Source organism: Miniopterus natalensis, chromosome 13 (genome assembly GCF_054644295.1).
Source record: "Miniopterus natalensis isolate mMinNat1 chromosome 13, mMinNat1.hap1, whole genome shotgun sequence".
In the NCBI taxonomy this organism is placed as follows: domain Eukaryota; kingdom Metazoa; phylum Chordata; class Mammalia; order Chiroptera; family Miniopteridae; genus Miniopterus; species Miniopterus natalensis.
In genome coordinates this window covers 51,932,454-51,950,331 of record NC_142093.1, presented here as the reverse complement: position 1 = coordinate 51,950,331, position 17,878 = coordinate 51,932,454, and the positions used below count along the sequence as shown (strand labels likewise).

Below are 17,878 nucleotides of genomic sequence, written 5' to 3'. Positions count from 1 at the left end.
AAGCTAACGTCACATGAAGAAAAAGGGAGCAATGTAATTAATCGCTCATTATGTAATAAATATAAAAGACAGTGAAAATGTATCTTTTTCTGTTTTCTTCATTTAACGGATTTAAAAGATAACTTCACAAAATAATAATTCTAAAGTTGCACGGCTGAGCTAATAATATACAGAGTGGGACAGAAGTAGGTTTACAATTGTGAGTATGTAAAAGTTTGTTCTTGTTTATTATTTATTTTCCATGCGAACAATTGTAAACCTACTTTGGCCCCACCCTGTATAAAGATGTAATAAATATTACAAACAGCACAAATGCAGGGTGAGGGACGGGCTGGAGATAAACTGTAGAAAAAAAATGACAGGCAGAAACGATCTATATAAAGAAATGAGGAGTACCAGAAAAGTTAATATTTCGGTTAATATTAAGATGCTTTAAATGTATTTTTCTCCTTTTTTCTCTTAATTCCTTTAAGATATAAGGTCAAGTGAGACATTAATAACACCACTGTTTTACTCGGTTTATAACATTTGTAAACATATGTAACAGTAACAGTGCAAAGAAAGGTGGAAAGAATGGATCTATATTGGAACACAGTCTCTACATATTTTACTAGAATTAAGATACTAATAATCTGAAGTAGATTAGATACAAATTATAATGCATAGAGCAACCATTAAGAAAATAACTTAAGCCCTGGACAGTGCAGCTCAGCTGACTGGGTGTCAACTCCTGCACCAGGAGGCTCCAGGTTCCATTCCCGGTCAGGATACATGCCAGGGTTGTGGGCTCCAGCCCGTCGGGGGCATGCAGGAGGCAGCCAATCGATGTTGCGCCCTCACATCAATGTTTCTCTTTCCCTTTCCCTTCCTTTAAAAATCAAAAAACTATTCTTATAAAAACACCAAGAAAAATTTTAAAACAGATACCAAAAGCCATGCAATATGTAAAAAAACAAACAGGAAAAAGGGGAAGAAAGTCCAACCATATGCTTAATAATTTTAAATGTGAATCAATTAAATACCCTTAAAGGCAGATTGTGTGACTGAAGACAAAATTCACCTACATGCTGTTATCAAGAGACTTCAGATTCAAAGCCACAGATAGACTGAAAGTGCTAAGGCTGAAAAAGACATACCATGCAAATGGGAACTATAAAACAGCTGGTATAGCTATATTAATACCAGACAAAAAATATTAAGATACGCAATAAGTTTGGGAATTTGAATAACCCACTCTCAGTAATGGAAAGAAAAACTGCACGTAAAATGAGTATGTATACAGAAAATTTGAACACTATCAACCAAATGGACCGAACTAAACACCAGACCCACTGACAGAAGCCACATTCTGCCTTAGTGCAAAAGAGATATTTTCCAGAAAAGGCCATACACTAAGGGATAAGATAACTTTTAATTATTTTTACATGACAGAAGCTATACAAAGTAAGTTCTCCAACCACAGCAGTCAGAATTTAGAATTAACAACAGAACGAAAATAATGAAATCCACACATTTGTAAATTATGACAATGTACTTCTAAATAACACATGGGTCAAGGAAGAAATAGTAAAAGAAGTTAGAAAATACTTTGAACAGAATGAAAACAAAAATAAACATGCCAAAATTTATGGGATACAGCTACAGCAATACTTAGGGAGAATTTGTAATTTTAAATGCCTAAGAGTATTAGAAAAGTCTTAAATCAATAATTTATCATCTTAAGAAATTAGCAAATGAGAAAACTAAGCCTAAACTAAAGGGAAAAAATAATAAAGATAATAAAAAGAGCAATTAAAGAGAAAACAGAAAACCAAACACTGGGTTTTTGAGAGATCAAAAAGATGGAAAATCTTTAGCTAGACAAAAAGAGAGGAGACACAAATCACCAAAATCAGAATAAAGGAGGAGATGCTACTACTGACTTAACAGAAACTTGTAAGACTGAAGGATACTATGAACAACTTTATATTCACAACTTAAGTAAAACACAATAATTATCAAGAAGACAAAAATTATTGAGCATAAGATGAAAAAGAAAATATAACAAATAATATAAAAAGAAACTGAATTAGTTATGATAAAATCTTCCCATAAAAAGAACATTAGTAGTAACTTCTGCCAAACATTTAAAACCATAAATAACATAATCCCTCACAAACGCTTACAAAAGACAGAGAAGAAACACCTCCCAACTAATCCTAGGAAGCTAATATTAAACTGACACCAAAGCCAGACAAACACATTATATGACAAGAAAGCTATTAACAAGTATCACTCCTGGGTACCACAAAATCCTCAAAAAAATATTACAAGCCAAGTCCAGTAACACATAAAGAGGATTACATACCTCTATCAAGTGGGATTTGTTCCAGGAATGCAAGGTTGGTTTTACATTTGAATACCAATAATGAATACATTAATACTGAAAAGGAAAAAAAAATTGCAATAGTCTTACAAAGGCATCCATCATCCAGTCATGATAGAAAACCTCAGCAAACTAGGGAAAGAAAGGAATTTCCTCAAAAATTCCTGATAAAGGATAACTAACATTATAGTTAACGGTTAAAATCTGAATGCTTTCCTCCCAAAGACTAGGAACAAGGCAGTATTCTATTCAATGATGCACTGTCCTAGCCAGGGAAATCAGGCAAGAAGAAGATATGAGCAGCAGTAAGACTGGAAGTGAAGATTTAAAACTGTCCTTTGATAGACAACGTGACACCAATTAAAGAAAATTCTAAGGACCCTTGAAAAATTATTAGAATAAAAAAAATTTCAGTACAGTTGCAGGATGCAAGATCAATCTACAAAATTAACGATTACCTTAAAACAAAACACAGAATTAAAAATGTAAGAAACTAAAAGCATAAATTTTTTAGAAAAGAAAAAGAACAAAATACTGATGACCTTGGGACAGGCAAAAATTTCTTCAGCACGCCACCAGAAGCACGCTTCACAAAAGAAAAATCTGATTAAGTGGATGTCATGAACATTTTAAAATCATGCACTTCAAAGAAACTATTAAAAAACAAAAAGGCTTTCCGCTCTGTGGAGGCCTAGGTCCAACCTTCCTTGGTCTGGAATCTGTGTCCATCCCACACCAGCCACCTCTGCTGCTGAAGCTCCACTCCAATGGGGAAGTGGGTGCCACACCTGCCCTTGCCCCCAATATGGGCCCCATGGGTCGGTCTCCAAAAATGTTGATGATGACATCGCCAAAGCAACCGGTGACTGGAAGGGTCTAAAAATTACACTGAAACTAACCATTCAGAACAGACAGGCCCAGACTGAGGTAGTACCTTCTGCTTCTGACCTAATCATCAAAGCTCTCAAACGACCATCCAGAGACAGAATGAAGCAAAAAACCACCAAAACAACAGTGGAAATATCACTTCTGATGAGATTGTCAACACTGCAAGAGAACTCTCTGGAACCATTAAAGAGATCATAGGGACTGCCAAGTCTTGGGTTGCAATGTTGATGGCTGCCACCCTCATGACATCATAGATGACATCAACAGTGGTGCAGTGGAATGTCTGGCTAGTTAAGAACTACAAAGGGAAATATTTCAATTAAAGATTATTTGACAGCCCTGGCTGGTGTGGCTCAGTTGGCTGGGCATCACCCTGGGCACAGAAGGATTGCCGGTTTGATTCTCGGTCAGGGCCTATGCTGTGGTTGCTCTCACATCAATGTTTCTCTCTCTCTCTCCCCTCCTATCTAAAAATCAATAAAAATTTTAAAAATCTTTTTAAAAAAGGAAAGAATAAGATTATTTGACAACCAATGGGTATAAAAGATGAAAAAAAACCCCACAAAAACAAACTCTTACAACTCAATAATAAAAAGTCAAATTGCAAAATTTAAAAATGGACAAAAATATGAATTACTGTTTTACCAATGAAGACACAGTAATGGCCAATAGCACGTGAAGAAATACTCAAGATCATGAAAGTATAACTTAAAACGACAATAAGACAAACTACTCACACATACTAGAATGGCTAAAAATTGAAAAGACGAACAGTAACAACTATTATGGAGAATGTAGAGAAACTAGAACACTCCACTGGGGTAATCTATAATCATGCAGCCACTATGGAATATACTTTGGCAGTTAAAGACAAATCTACCATATGATTCAGCAATTTCACTCCTAGGAATGTACTCAAAAGAAATAAAAACACATTTCCATGCAAAGACTCATATGCAAATATTTATAACAATACTATTCTCAACAGCCAAAAAGTGGAAACTAAAATGTTCTTTAATTGGTGAATAGACAACAATATAATATGGTATATTTATACAACAAAACATTATTCGGCAATAAAAGGGAACAAAGTACTGATATAACTACCACATAAAGGAACAGAGCAAGTGAAATAAGCCAGGCACGAAAGACCACATATTATAGAATTGAACTGTTATGAAATTTCCACAAAAGATATCTACAGAGACAAAGTAGATTAGCAGGTGCCTGGGGCTAAGAATGAGGAATGACTTGTAAACTGGCACAAGGAACCTTTTGGTGGTAATAAAAATATTTCAGAGTTAAGGTGTGTTGATAGTTACACAACTATAAATTTATAAAATATCACTGAATTGTACACCTAAAACAAATTAATTTGTCGTATGTAAACCATAGCTCAACAAAGCTGCTTAAAACTGTGTTGAGCTAAGAGACCCATAGCATTTTGTTATGTAAAAAAAATACATCTCTCCAAAATGTATTATGTAACTTACTTTCAATTAAACATTTTTTTTGTTTTTTAATATATCTTTATTGATTTCAGAGAGAGGAAAGGAGAAGGAGAGAGACAGAAACATCAATGATGAGAGAGTCATTGATAGAGCCCACAACCCAGGCATGTGCCCTGCCCGGGAATCGAACCCTGATCGCCTGGATCCTAGGTCGATGCTCAACCGCTGAGCCACGCCTGGCTGGGCTCAATTACACATTTTTAAAAACTTAAAGCGCATACACAGAACTATGAACAAGTCTGGGAGTGAGATAATGAGGAAACTTGTGCTTTCTGCTTTATACCCATTTTGTTTGCTTGTTTTTAAATTTTCAAACGCAGAACAAACTCTCTCACATGGGTATAGAACAAGGGAGTTGGCTTGAGTAGGTGGTGTAGGAAGATGCAGAGTCACAAACAGAGGACAGGAGGAGGCGGCTACTGGCATCTAGTGGGTAGAGGACAGGGATGCTGCTGCTCAACATCCCAAAATATAGAGGACAGTCCCCCCACACCAAAGAATTACCTGGCTCCAAAACCTCAGTAGTGCTGGGGTTAAGAAACCCCAATTTACAACAATAGTCCTTAGACCTTTAGAAATTCAGAAAATGTATCACTATTGGGACTTTACAGAAGGAAATGGCAAACACTGATATAGGTATGTTTTTAAAAATTGAAAACTTAGAATTACTCATGAAAAGACAAAAAGGAAAGCTAAAATAGCTTTTAGCTTTAAAACAGCTTAGCCTCCTCAAGCAAACTAGTTTTTATAGCGTATTATTTACGGCAAGCTGACATAATTGAAGAAAACTCTCCCTTGAAACCTACTGATTAGGTAGGAAACATCCGCTAAGTCTGCTAGGTATGCGCACTTGAATAGCCAGAAGCCACACTGGCCCATCAGATTTACCTGGACACAATCAGATGCCTCAGAGTGGCTAACTGCACAAGCAACGCAGACACTTAGCCAATGTTTCTAAGTAGAGGGCCCATGCTCAGAATACCTCTGCACGCCTGGAAACCATCATTCAGAGAGCACACTAAGATTCTGAGCGCACAGGAAAAGCAGGAGGCGGCCGGCTGACTCGGGTAAGGGGGTGAGGTCCTTGGGTTACATTATGTCCAACTTACAGAGCTGGACAAGACACCACTCCAAGTAGTAAGTGCTGCTCAATGACTGCCCCTGTTGTGGAGCACAGTTCTCAGGACCACCGAGGACGGAGGGAAGGAGCAGAGAAAGGGAAAAGCAAGTACCTCGATCCTCCGCTTTGCTTTGTCATAAGCCCTTTCTTCCTTAGTTCGATCATCGTCAGAGTCAGATTCCGAGTCTGAGCTCACTTCTTTACTTGGCTTTTTATCTAACGTTCTCCCCGCCTCTCTCTCATCCGACCCCTTCTCATCGTCTTCTTCAGCTTCGCTGCCCTCACTGTCTCCTTCGTCGTCCTCTTCGCTCTCTTCCTCCTCCTCCTCTTCCTCCTCCTCCTCCTCTTCTTCCTCTTCAGGGTTTTCTTTTACTTCTATATGCACTGTGTTTCCTTCTTTCAGAAAAACGAGATTTTAGAATAAATGAAAATTAAAAAGGAGATTCCCATCAACATAATACAGACTTTAAAGACAAGTTAAGACAGCAACATTATATCATTAATTCCAAATTAACACTTTCATGCATCATAAGTGCAAAGTGTTTATCTACATGCTACAAGGAAGACTGCTACTTAAAGTGAAAATTTAACATGTTCATCCATGAGTAAGGTAATCAAAAAGGACAGACATTACTAAGCCAGGACATGAGGGCAGAAACCCAGGACGACGAGCATTCCCGGTCCTTCTTTCCCCTGGGGGTCATGTGCTGACTCTGGAGGAGGCAGTTCAAAGGCTGGCAGTGCTCTCACTAGCCATCAGTGACTAGAGGCACTGCGAATTCAGGCCTACCAAGGATTCCGGGCAAAGTGGCCGAACACTGTTTAACACCTTTACTGTGGGGTGAAGTCCTGAAGAACTGCACTGCAGGAGTAGGGTGAACAGCAAGTAAACAGAACCTCCCCATTCTTGGCAGAACACTTCAGGATTCTCTGAATTCTAAATTTTGAATAGTTAACTAATGTTTATTATTCCTACTTCACTCCTGGTAGATGTACAAAGAAATTCTTTCTAGAGGAAGAAAAAAAAATCCTTGACCACAAACTATTTCTACAGTTTTACAAGTATAATATCTAGCACAATATATAAAAATAACAAATGACATGAGAAAATAGTTCACGTGACGAAAGCCAGCATACCCCTTCCACTGAAGTTATAAAGCCAAAATTTAGCCTGGCTGGGCGTTGCACAGTGGTTCAGCATTGACCTAGGATCCAGGAGATTGCGGTTCAATTCCTGGTCAGGGCAAATGCCCAGGTTGTGGGCTCAATCCCCAGTTGGGGGTGTGCAGGAGGCAGTCGGTCAATGATGACTCATCATTGATGTCTCTATGTCTCTCTCCCCCTCCTCTCCCTTCCTCTCTCTGAAATCAATATATATTTAAAAAAAAAAAACAGCCAAAATTTTAAAATGACTATGCTTCTAACATCCATGAAGCAAAAGATAAGATTAAAATTTTTAGGAAGTAAATAAAACCATTAAATAGTTAAGTGGAAATTCTAAAACTGAAAAGTACAGGAGAGACAAAGAGCCCAAGGAGAAAATTAATGAACCAGAAGACAGTTCAGAAGGAACAACCTATAATCTAGCCCTGGTCAAGTAGCGCAGTTGGTTAGAGTGTCGTCCTGATATGCCAAGGTTGTGGGTTCAATCCCCGGTCAGGACACATACAAAGATCAACCAATGAATGCCTCACTAAGTGGAAAAACAAATCGATGTTTCTCTCCCTATCTAAAAATCAGTAAAAATTAAAACATTTAGAAGAAGAGGCAATCTAAAATAAACCATGGAGACTCAATAAGATGTAACATACAGAAAAGAGGAAAAAATATAATGCAATGATACAGTAACAAGGTCTATCTAGTCATTAACTAGAATACCTGAAGGGAAATAATGGCTCATAGCATTGCAAACTGATAAAAACATAAAGCCATACATTCATAAAGCTCCACAGGCAAAATAAATAAAAAGAAATCAACCCTAGCCACATCATAATAAAACTGCCGAAAACCAGACACGTGTAAAATTTAGGTTCACACTGGAATTCTCAACAGAAATAATGGAAGCCAAAACAAGGGAACAGCATCTTCGAAGTTCTAAGTAAATAAAATATTAGCAAAGAACCCCTCACTCAGTAAATATACCCTTTGAAGAATGAAGATGAGAAAAAGATATTTTTAGAAAAGCAAAAATGGAATGTCTCACTAACAAATTCATACTAAAGGAAATTCTAAAAGGAGTTCTTTAGGCAGGAAGAAATGACCCCAAATGTAAGGTCAGAGATGCAGGAAGAAATTAAGCACAAAAAAGCTAAGAATTTAAGTAAATTTAAATAAATATTGACTGGAAAAAGTAATATGGTATTATGGGGTTTAAAAAGGAAAATTAAAATAAATTAGAACAGTAACATATAAATTGAGAATTGGGTAAATGTTATTCAGATATTCATTCAATGGTCTTTGCATTGTCTGGGAAGATGGTAACATTAGACAATGATAGTTCAAAGATCCATGTTAAGAGTCTTCAGATTAACACTAAAAGTGAAAAAGTACAAAACTTCCAAGCTCACAGCAGGAGGAAAAAATGTTAATGAAAAGACTCCCACAATCTAAAATAAAGTTAGGAAGAGGAGAGGGAAAAACAGACAAAACAAATAAGAAGGATTTAGTATGATAAATATAAAACCAATATACTTCATTAATTTCATCATATGTTAGGTGTAATGGGCTAAGTGCACTAGGTAAAAAATAAAGACTGACAAACTGGAGGAAAAAAATCTCCACTGCATGCTGTTTAAGGATACAGAAAGTAATAAAGATAGAAAAAGCGCATGTAAATCAAAGCTTATGTAGCTATATTAAATAATATCAGATAAAGTAGACTTTAAAGCAAACGGCATTGCTAAAAAATACAAAATAAAGTATAAATATAATATGAATAAACAATATATCAATAAGAGTCAATTCATCAGAAAGATATAAGACTGTACTCACCCAATAATATAGCATCAAAATATAGAAAGCAAAAGTTGACCCAACTCAAGGAGAAACAGACAATCTACAATCATCGTGGGAAATTTTTGACACAATACTTAGTAACAGAAAAAGCACACCAGAAAAAACTCAGAATAGCATAAAAGACTTAATCAAAATGATCAGCAAACTTTACTAAACACAGTGAACAAGACACCCAACTACTGCAGGATATGAGCTCTTTCCAACCACATATGAAACATTTATAATCATCAACTATTTTCTGGGTTGTAAGTTAAATCTCAATACACTGCAAAGGACAGAACCATGTATAATCTTTGATCACAGTGAAATAACAAGAAGATAATTAGAAAGTCCCCACTTATGAAAATTGAGAAATACACTTCTAAATAAATGATTGGTAAAGTTAATATGTATCAAAATGTACACTTAAAAGATCAACATATCAGAACCTGTAGAATGTGGCTAAAGCCATGCTTAAAGAAAAATTTATTATTTTAAAAATATGTATTGGCGGGGGAAAGACTGAAAAACCAGAGAGACAAATATACATTTCAAAAAGGAAAAAAGCCAGCAAATTAAACTCAAAGAAAGTTGATTTTAGAAATAAAAGATAGAAAGTAATTAGAAAACAAAACATATTTTATTCATAATGATTAGGAACTATACTATTATTCGTATTAGATTTTAAGTTAAAGGGGCTTTTTGTAGGCTACCTTTAATAACTTAACCTCATTTATAACATTATCACTCTGAAAAACCATATTCTAAATCCCAGGCAACTATTTTACAAGTGACCTTCTGAAAAACCACAGGTTCCTGAAATGGGATACACATGACGATTTAGGAACCAGGGCAATGGAGAGAGCAAAACTTGGTCTCTCCCCTCGGGAAAGCTCATATGGTGGTCATTACCAGGAAACTGACTATTCCTTTAACTATATCCACCTCTAATAACCACTGGACTTACCAACAGTTGCTTACGAGTTATTTACCTTTTTCTCTCTCCTCATCACTGACCATAGCTTCCCAGTCATCCAGTCCAGCATCCTCAGTTTCTTCTTCCTCTTCTGTAAATAAAAGTTTTCATTAAAGACAAAGAAAGAGTGGAAAATTATGCTGACATAAAAAAGAAACATTTTAAGTATGCAAGAAATACACAATTTCATTATCTTTGGAACTATTTTTCAATAGAGCTAGCACGTTATAATTTCCTATTAAATGATTCACAATTCCCTAGTATTTTGAATACAGGTTGGGGACAAAAGTAGGTTTACAGTTGTATGGAAAATAATACAATTAATAAATAAATAATAATACAAGAATAAATTTTGTTTCATGTACTCATAACTGTAAACCTACTTTTGCCCCACCCTGTATACTAGGGCACACAATCACACTTGGTTCTTGAAGACAAATGAAGTTTCACATATATCTTCTTTTAGAACTTTCAACTTAACTTGATATATATAAAAATTTATTACTTATTTATTTTGCTTTAACCTCTATAGATACATACAAATACTACATAAATTACACAGTTGCAAGTACAAAGCTACATCTCTACTCCAGTTGAAAATAAAAACAGATATTGTGCTTACAACCCCAAAACAGTCAGAAAGGTATTATTAAAAACTTAGTTCTGTCCTTAACAATAAGGACTCTCTTTTTACTGAAATCCAATTGGGCAAAACTATTCTCAAAAGATGAGAGCACATGTAGTATTTGCTTCCCTGGAATAATCATCATTTGTCAACAAGTTTGGGTAAGTCATTTTGAGGAAGAGTAAATGAAAATCAGGAACATGTGCCCAAAGCATCCTTCCAATTTAGCAATTCTTTCTAATGCTACAGACATCACCTAAAATACTGGACTGCTATTAAAGCACATCAACCTGAATTTCTTGAATTTCATTATGCTAAGCTGAAATATGTCATGATTTTTTTACACTGAGAAATGATGAGGGCAGGTAGGGGGGATTACTATCAATAATATTTTTCACCGGTGTGGGTCAGTCTTGACATCCTTGAATGTTTCCACTCTCACTGCTGTCTGTGAACACTTGAGATCTGTTGATTTTACCATACATTATGCTAGCCTGCAGCTCTCCTATCAATATCTAGTCTCATGAATGAGAACACTGTTTATCTTTAAAAAAAGGAAAAAGGAAAGCCAGAGACTTTCTTCAACCTAAAAATACAAACACTGAATAAACTGAATTGATTTACTAAATAAAGGCTGACCTCTAAGGTTTTAAAAAAGCAAACTTTTATGGCTCTTAAAAAGTTCTAACTAAAACTGCTTCTAATTTGTTTTGGATGGATTAAATAAAGAACTTCTGGTCCTCTTGGCACCACCTAAGATTTACGGCCAATCAATAGAAACAGAGAAAACCCAAAAACCTCTATCCTCAGTACAAAAATTTTACAGGCACTTCTGAAAAAAAAAAAAAAAGAAATGATCCAAGTCTCACTTCTACACTTTTTCAAAGTGGAATGAAATGATTTAGGAAGGACTATTTTTAAAGAAGGCCAACCTGCCAGATATTTGGTTTTCCCAAACTAGTGATAACTAAGACACCTTTTGACACACCAACTCTACTTAACAGGAACTTATTAGTCAATGCTACTGGCCTGGTTCAACAGGAGGTGGTGACTCTTCTTTTTCAGGAACTCCTTGTTCCACAGCTTCTACAGCAGCACTTAATTCTATTGGCTCAGACACTGAGTAAAGGGCAGAAAACAAGTTAATATTTTTTCAGTACATAATTTTTGTTAGGATATTCTGTTAAGTATTGAAAAAACATTAGTGTAAAACTAAGTTCTTTATCAAGTTAAAAGATGTTTAAATATTAGTTGTATATTTTACAGAAAACAGTTTTACTTCCTGCTCAAGGAACATAATATAAAATTATAGAACACCAAGCAAAAAAGAAAAACTAAGAATGACAGTTGTGGCCTGGCCAGGTAGCTCAGAGTCGTTCTGATACACTGAAGTTGCGGGTTTGATCCCCGGTCAGGGTACATACAAGAATCAACCAATGAATGGATAAACAAGTGGAACAACAACTTGATGTTTTTCTCTCTTTCGAATCAATAAATAAAAAAGAATGATAGTTGTACTTTTCAGTTAAGAATAGTTATTCATAGGGTAGGTCAAGATGGCAGCATAGGTAAAAAGCATAGGTACTCGCATCTTCCCATAATCACATCAAAATTATAAGTAAACTATAGAACAACCAACATTCAGAACTGCCCGAAGTGTGGCTGAATGGAAGTCCTACAACTAGGGAATTAAAGAAGAAACCATACTGAGACTGGTAGGAGGGGCGGAGGCATGGAACAAACTGGTCTGACACCCACTTGTGGCGTTATTTAATTGGGAAGGATATCTTGGCTGCGGAGGTCCCAGTCCCATACCAGACCCTTCAGCCCAGGGTTCCAGGTACCGAGAAGACCAGACCCCATAACTTCGGGCTGTATAAACCAGCAAGGACTGGCTGAGTGACACAAAGGCTGTTAGGGTCCCAGGCAGTTCCTTTTAAAGGGCCTGCACAGAGTATTACTCTGACTCACTTCCTCTGAGCTCCAGCACTGGGGCAGCAGCTTGGAAGGATCCAAGGACATAAGGGGAGGAACTAAATTGTCTGGCATCAGGGCAAGAGCTGGGGGGGGCAGCTTCCTCCCAGACAAAAGTGCTGGCAGAGGTCATTGTTCCTTTGCTGAGACCTCCCCACCACAGAGCCGATGGACAGAAACCATATCTAAGTCTCCATCAACCTGGATCACACTGTCTGCCCTGTCCTGGTGATTCCCTGAGATCCTGCTCCACCAATTTGTAGGCCTACCAAGCTGTTTCCAGTGGTTTTTCCATATAAATGGTCTGTCCTGGATCAGGCTTCAGACTTTCCTAAAACCAATCAAACAAGCAGCAGCTGGCCTCAGCACGCTGGTATACCACCTCTCAGTAAGTGGCCCCAGGACCGGCACGAGCAGCAACCTGCCTTGGTTCACAGCTTGGCCTCCACTGGGCACCTCCAAGGCCAATACAAGTACAGTCATCTGCAGATCACTCTGCAGATCACTCTGCAGCTTGTGTCAGGTAGCCCCAGGCAGGGCACACGCAGATGACTTTGGACCTCCCTGGAGGATCACAGAGCCAGTGCACCAGATGGGCCTGTTCAGATCATGCCAGATTACAACCCTACCACATCCGTGAGTGACACACTCAAGGGGCGGAGTCGGTGAGCACCAAAGCCCCACTGAAGCAAGTCCTGCTCCATAGGGGTGTCTACTGCACAGCAGTTCTCAGGTAGTAGTGCTGCTGGTCCTCCTAGCTGATTGGTTTGGAGGTCAATCCCTCCCAGTGATGCCAACAGCAATCAAAACTCAACTACAATAGGACAGTACACTCAGCTCACACGGGAGCATATCTAGAGTGCCCAGCTCAGGTAGCTGGGGAGGCTGAGCCACTGGACTCTACAGGACACCTACTACACAAGGCCACTCTACCAATTCCAGGAGACATAGCAGCTCTACCTAATACATAGAAATAAATACAGGGAAACAGATAAAATGCAGAGACAAACATGTTGCACATGAAAGAAGAGAAGAAATCTCCAGAAAAAGAAGTAAATGAAACGGAAGCAATCAAACTAACATAAACTGAGTTCAAAACAATGGTTATAAGGATGCCCAAGAAACTTAATGACAACTTAAAGGAACTTCGTGAGAACATCAACAACATAAAAAAGGACCAGTTAGAAATGAAGGATACACTAATTGAAATGAAGAATAATTTACAGGGAATCAACACTAGGGTAAAGGACCCCAAGAATCAAGTCAGTGATATGGAATATGAGAAAGCAAAAAACACCCAATCAGAATATCAAAAAGAAAAAAAGAATCCAAAAATATAGTGAAAGGAGCCTCTGGGACACTTCAAGTGTACCAACATTAGCATCATTGGGGTACCCAAAGGAGAAGAGATGGAGCAACTGAAAATCTATTTGAAAAATAATGACAGAAAGCTTCCCTAACTTGCTGAAAGAAAGAGACATAGAAGTCCAGGGAGCACAGAGAGTGTCCCAAACAAGATGAACCCAAAGAAGCCCACACCAAGACGCATCATAATTAAAATGTCAAAGGTTAAAGACAAAGAGAGTGTCTTAAAAGCAGCAAGAAAAAAAGCATATGACTGTCAGCTGACTTCTCAACAGATCTTTGCAGATGAGAAGGGAGTGGCAAGAAATAGTCAAAGTGATGAAAAGCAAGAACCTACAACCAAGATTACTCTACCCAGCAAAGCTATCATTTAGAATTGAAGGTAAGATAAAGAGCTTTACAGACAAGAAAAAGCTAAAGGAGTTCACTGCTACCAAACTAGTATTACATGAAATGTTAAAGGGTCTTAAGAAAAAATTAGATAAAAAATATGAACAATAAAATGGCAATAAATACATATCTATCAACAACTGAATCTAAAAATCAAAATGAGCCAATAAGAAATCTAATGAACAAAATAAACTGATGAATAAAATAGAACCAGAGGCATGGAAACATGGAACAGACTGATGCATCTCAGAGGGACTGGGGGGAGGGGGGGGATTAACCAAAGAACTTATATGCATTACCCATGGACACAGATAATTCGGTGGTGAAGACCTGGGGTGGGTTAGAATTGAACGGAGGGGGGCAAAGATGGGGGAAAAAGGCGAGGGAAAATCTGTAATAATCTCAATAAAGATAAAAAAATAAATAAAATAATATACAAAAATAAAATAAAAATAAAAGGTTATTCATAGGGTAGGATCCAGATTTTTAAAACACAAGTACTTTTTCATCACCCTATCATTTGAATCAGTTGAGAATAACAAAAAAAGAAATAAGGTATAAAAATGTAAGTTTTAATATGCAATTCTGATTTGTTGATTTCTTTTTCAAAGACATTCTATTTTAAAGTGTGGGAAAAGCAAATAAAAATGTTTCTAAATCACAGACTACTTTGTATACAAACCTTCTTTATTTTCTAGTTGCTGTGGAGTTTTTTTCTTCTTTTTATCTTCATAAATTGGCCTTTTTTTGGGCAAAGAGTCCTTTGATGGCACTTCAACACCTGAGGGATAACAATGGAAAACTTCAGGTTTATACTAACTTGTATGTCACCTAAGAAATACTACTTAAAACAAATATCACTTTATTCACCTCAGAGATACATACCCTAAAATATAAAAAAGAACATTCAAGGAAAAAATTTTTACATAAGGTATTATAAATTTTACATACATTAAAATTCCATTCTTTTGGCGTCCAGTTCTATGATTTTTGACAAATGGATAAAGTTCTGCAACCACTATCACAATGAAGATGGAGAAAATTCCATCACCCTGTGCAGTTTGGTGTAGTCAAACCCTGTTCACATCCTTAGCCCCTGGCAGCACTGCCCTGTTGTCCCTCCTCAAAGATTTGCATTTTCCAAATGTTACAGAAATGAACCTTAGTCTGGTTACTGTCATCTTAAGGGGTGTTGAGTCATCCTCTTTGCTGTATGTACCAATACTTAATTTCTTTTTACTGCTGAGTAGCATTCCATTGTATTGATGGAACACAGTTCCTTTCTTTATTCAGTAGACAGTTGAAGGACATTTGAGTTGTTTCTAGCTTTTGACATTTATAAATAAAGCTAATATGAATATTTGTATGTACGTTCTTCTGTGAACATTTCTCTGGGATAAATATTTTGGAGTGGGAAATATGTATTTAATTTTCTAAGAAACTGCCCAGTTTTCCAAAGTGGCTTTACAATTTTGCATTCCCACCAGCAATGTATGAGAGTTTCAATTATTCTATATCCTCAACAGCATTAGGTCAAAGCAGATGTTTTGATTTTTTTAATTTATGTATTCTAATAAATGTGTAGTGATGTTATTGTAGTCTTAATTTGAGAGATCACATTCACATAACTTTCATTACAGTACACTGCTATAATTTTTCTATTAGTTGTTAAACTGTGTCTAATTTATAAATTAAACTTTATCAGAGATATATATGTATAGGAAAAAACATACACATAGGTTTGGGTACTGTCCATGGGTTTAGGCATCCACTGGGGTCTTGGACTATATCTTCCACAGTTAAAGGGGTTCTACAGTAGATATAGGACTATCCAGGTTATGTATTTCTTTGTGAGTTTAGGTAGTTTGCACCTGTTTTACCTAAGCATTTGAACTTATGAGTATAGAGTTGCTCACTGTGTTCCCGTACCATTTTAATACCTACAGGATCTGTAATGATCTCTTCCCCCACCCTAACACTCCTGATATCAATAATTTATCTTAGCTTTTCCTTTTTTTAGTCAGTCTAGAAGTTTATCAATTTATTGATTTTTTTTCAAGAACTGGTTTTTGGCTTGATTCTCTGTTTTCTATTATATTACTTTCTGTACTTTCTGCTTACTTTGCTCTTGTATTTTTTGGTTTTGTAGGATGGGAAACTTAGACTATTGATACACAATCTTTCTTTTTCTAAAAGAAGCATTTTAATTCTATAAACTTCCCTCTAAGCACTGCTTTAGCTATACCCCCATAATTTTATTGTGCTGTATCTTCTTTTTTATAAAAAAAAAACACATACTTCCTATTTTTTTTAAATATTTTAAATATACTTTCTAATTTTCAATGAGACTCCTTCTTGAACTCATGGGTCAATATGAAGTATATATTGCTTAATTTTCAAATATTCCTGGATTTTCCTTTATATGTTTCTATTATTCTTTTCTAGTTTAATTCTTTTTATTTTGGTTAATCCTTACCTGAGATTATTTTTCCCACTGATTTTTAGAGAGAGTGGAACAAAGGGAGGAAAAAAAGGAGGGGGGGACAGAGAGAAAGAGACAGGTGACACACACACACACAACACAGAGAAACACCGATGTGATACATATTGATTGGTTGCCTCCTGCACGTACCCCGACCAGGACTGGGGATTGAACCAGTAACCCAGGTATATGCCCTTGACTGGAAATCAAAACTGCGACCCTTCAGTGTGGGGGCTGATGCTCTAAACATTTAGCAACACCAGCCAGGTCAGTTTAATTGTTTTGATCCAAAAATGCATATATACTTATATTAGGTATTTATAACATATATCATATAAGTATAAATATGTATAAACAAATATATTATAAAAATATATAAATTTATACATGTAAATATACATATAATGTGATTTAATTCTTTCAAATGTTTTAAAGTTTGTTTTATGGTTCAAAAAATGATCTATCATGGAGAATGCTTGATGTAAACTTATGGTTAGATGTATACACATATAGCATAGTTATATCTTTTTGATAAATTCCATTTTTGTCATTATGTAACATACTTCTTTATTCTTGGTAATTTTACTTGTTCTTAAGTGTACTTAGGATTAATGTTTTAATAACTCCAGCTTTTTTTTTTTAAATCCTCACCTGAAGGATATTTTTTATTGATTTTAGAGGGAGGGAGACAGGGAGGGAGACATTGATATGAGAGAAACATCAATTGGTTGGCTCCCATACACACCCCAACCTGCAATCGAACCTGCACCCTAGGTATGCGCCCTGACCAGAAACTGAACCCGCAACCCCCTTTGGTGCATGGGATGATGCTCCAACCAACTGAGCCATCCGGCCAGGACATAACTCCAGCTATTTGATACCTGTTTGTATGCTTCGAACCTATCTCTATCAGTATATTTAATGTGGATGGCTTGTAGGTAGCACATAGATGGCTCTTGTTCTTTCCAACAATCTCTTTTAATTGATGTTCAGACTATTTATATTTAACCTAATTAATAATACACTTGGTTTCAGGTCTATTATTTTATTATTTGATTTCTGTTGGTTCCTCTGTTCCCGTTCCCTTTCTCCCTTTTTCTGCTTTCCTTGGGATTATTTGAATATTTTTAGATTTCTCCTATAACTTACCTTTTGGGGTTAATCTTACTTAGTGGTCACTGTAGAAAT

The 17,878-nt window shown here is 36.4% G+C and overlaps 1 protein-coding gene across 2 annotated transcripts in view; it reads right to left on the bottom strand.

Annotated features, from left to right (window-relative positions):
• EIF5B (eukaryotic translation initiation factor 5B) overlaps positions 1-17,878 on the bottom strand; it is a 61,419-nt gene that overhangs the window by 22,096 nt on the left and 21,445 nt on the right. Inside the window, exons 7-10 of one of the 2 annotated variants that reach the window (XM_016209667.2) lie at positions 14,891-14,989; positions 11,509-11,598; positions 9,871-9,945; positions 5,997-6,280 (exon numbers count right to left, since the gene is read on the bottom strand). In XM_016209667.2, coding sequence (XP_016065153.2) covers positions 5,997-6,280; positions 9,871-9,945; positions 11,509-11,598; positions 14,891-14,989 — 548 coding nt within the window. The remainder of the gene's footprint in view (positions 1-5,996; positions 6,281-9,870; positions 9,946-11,508; positions 11,599-14,890; positions 14,990-17,878) is intronic. The other variant, XM_016209668.2, reaches the window with a different exon arrangement.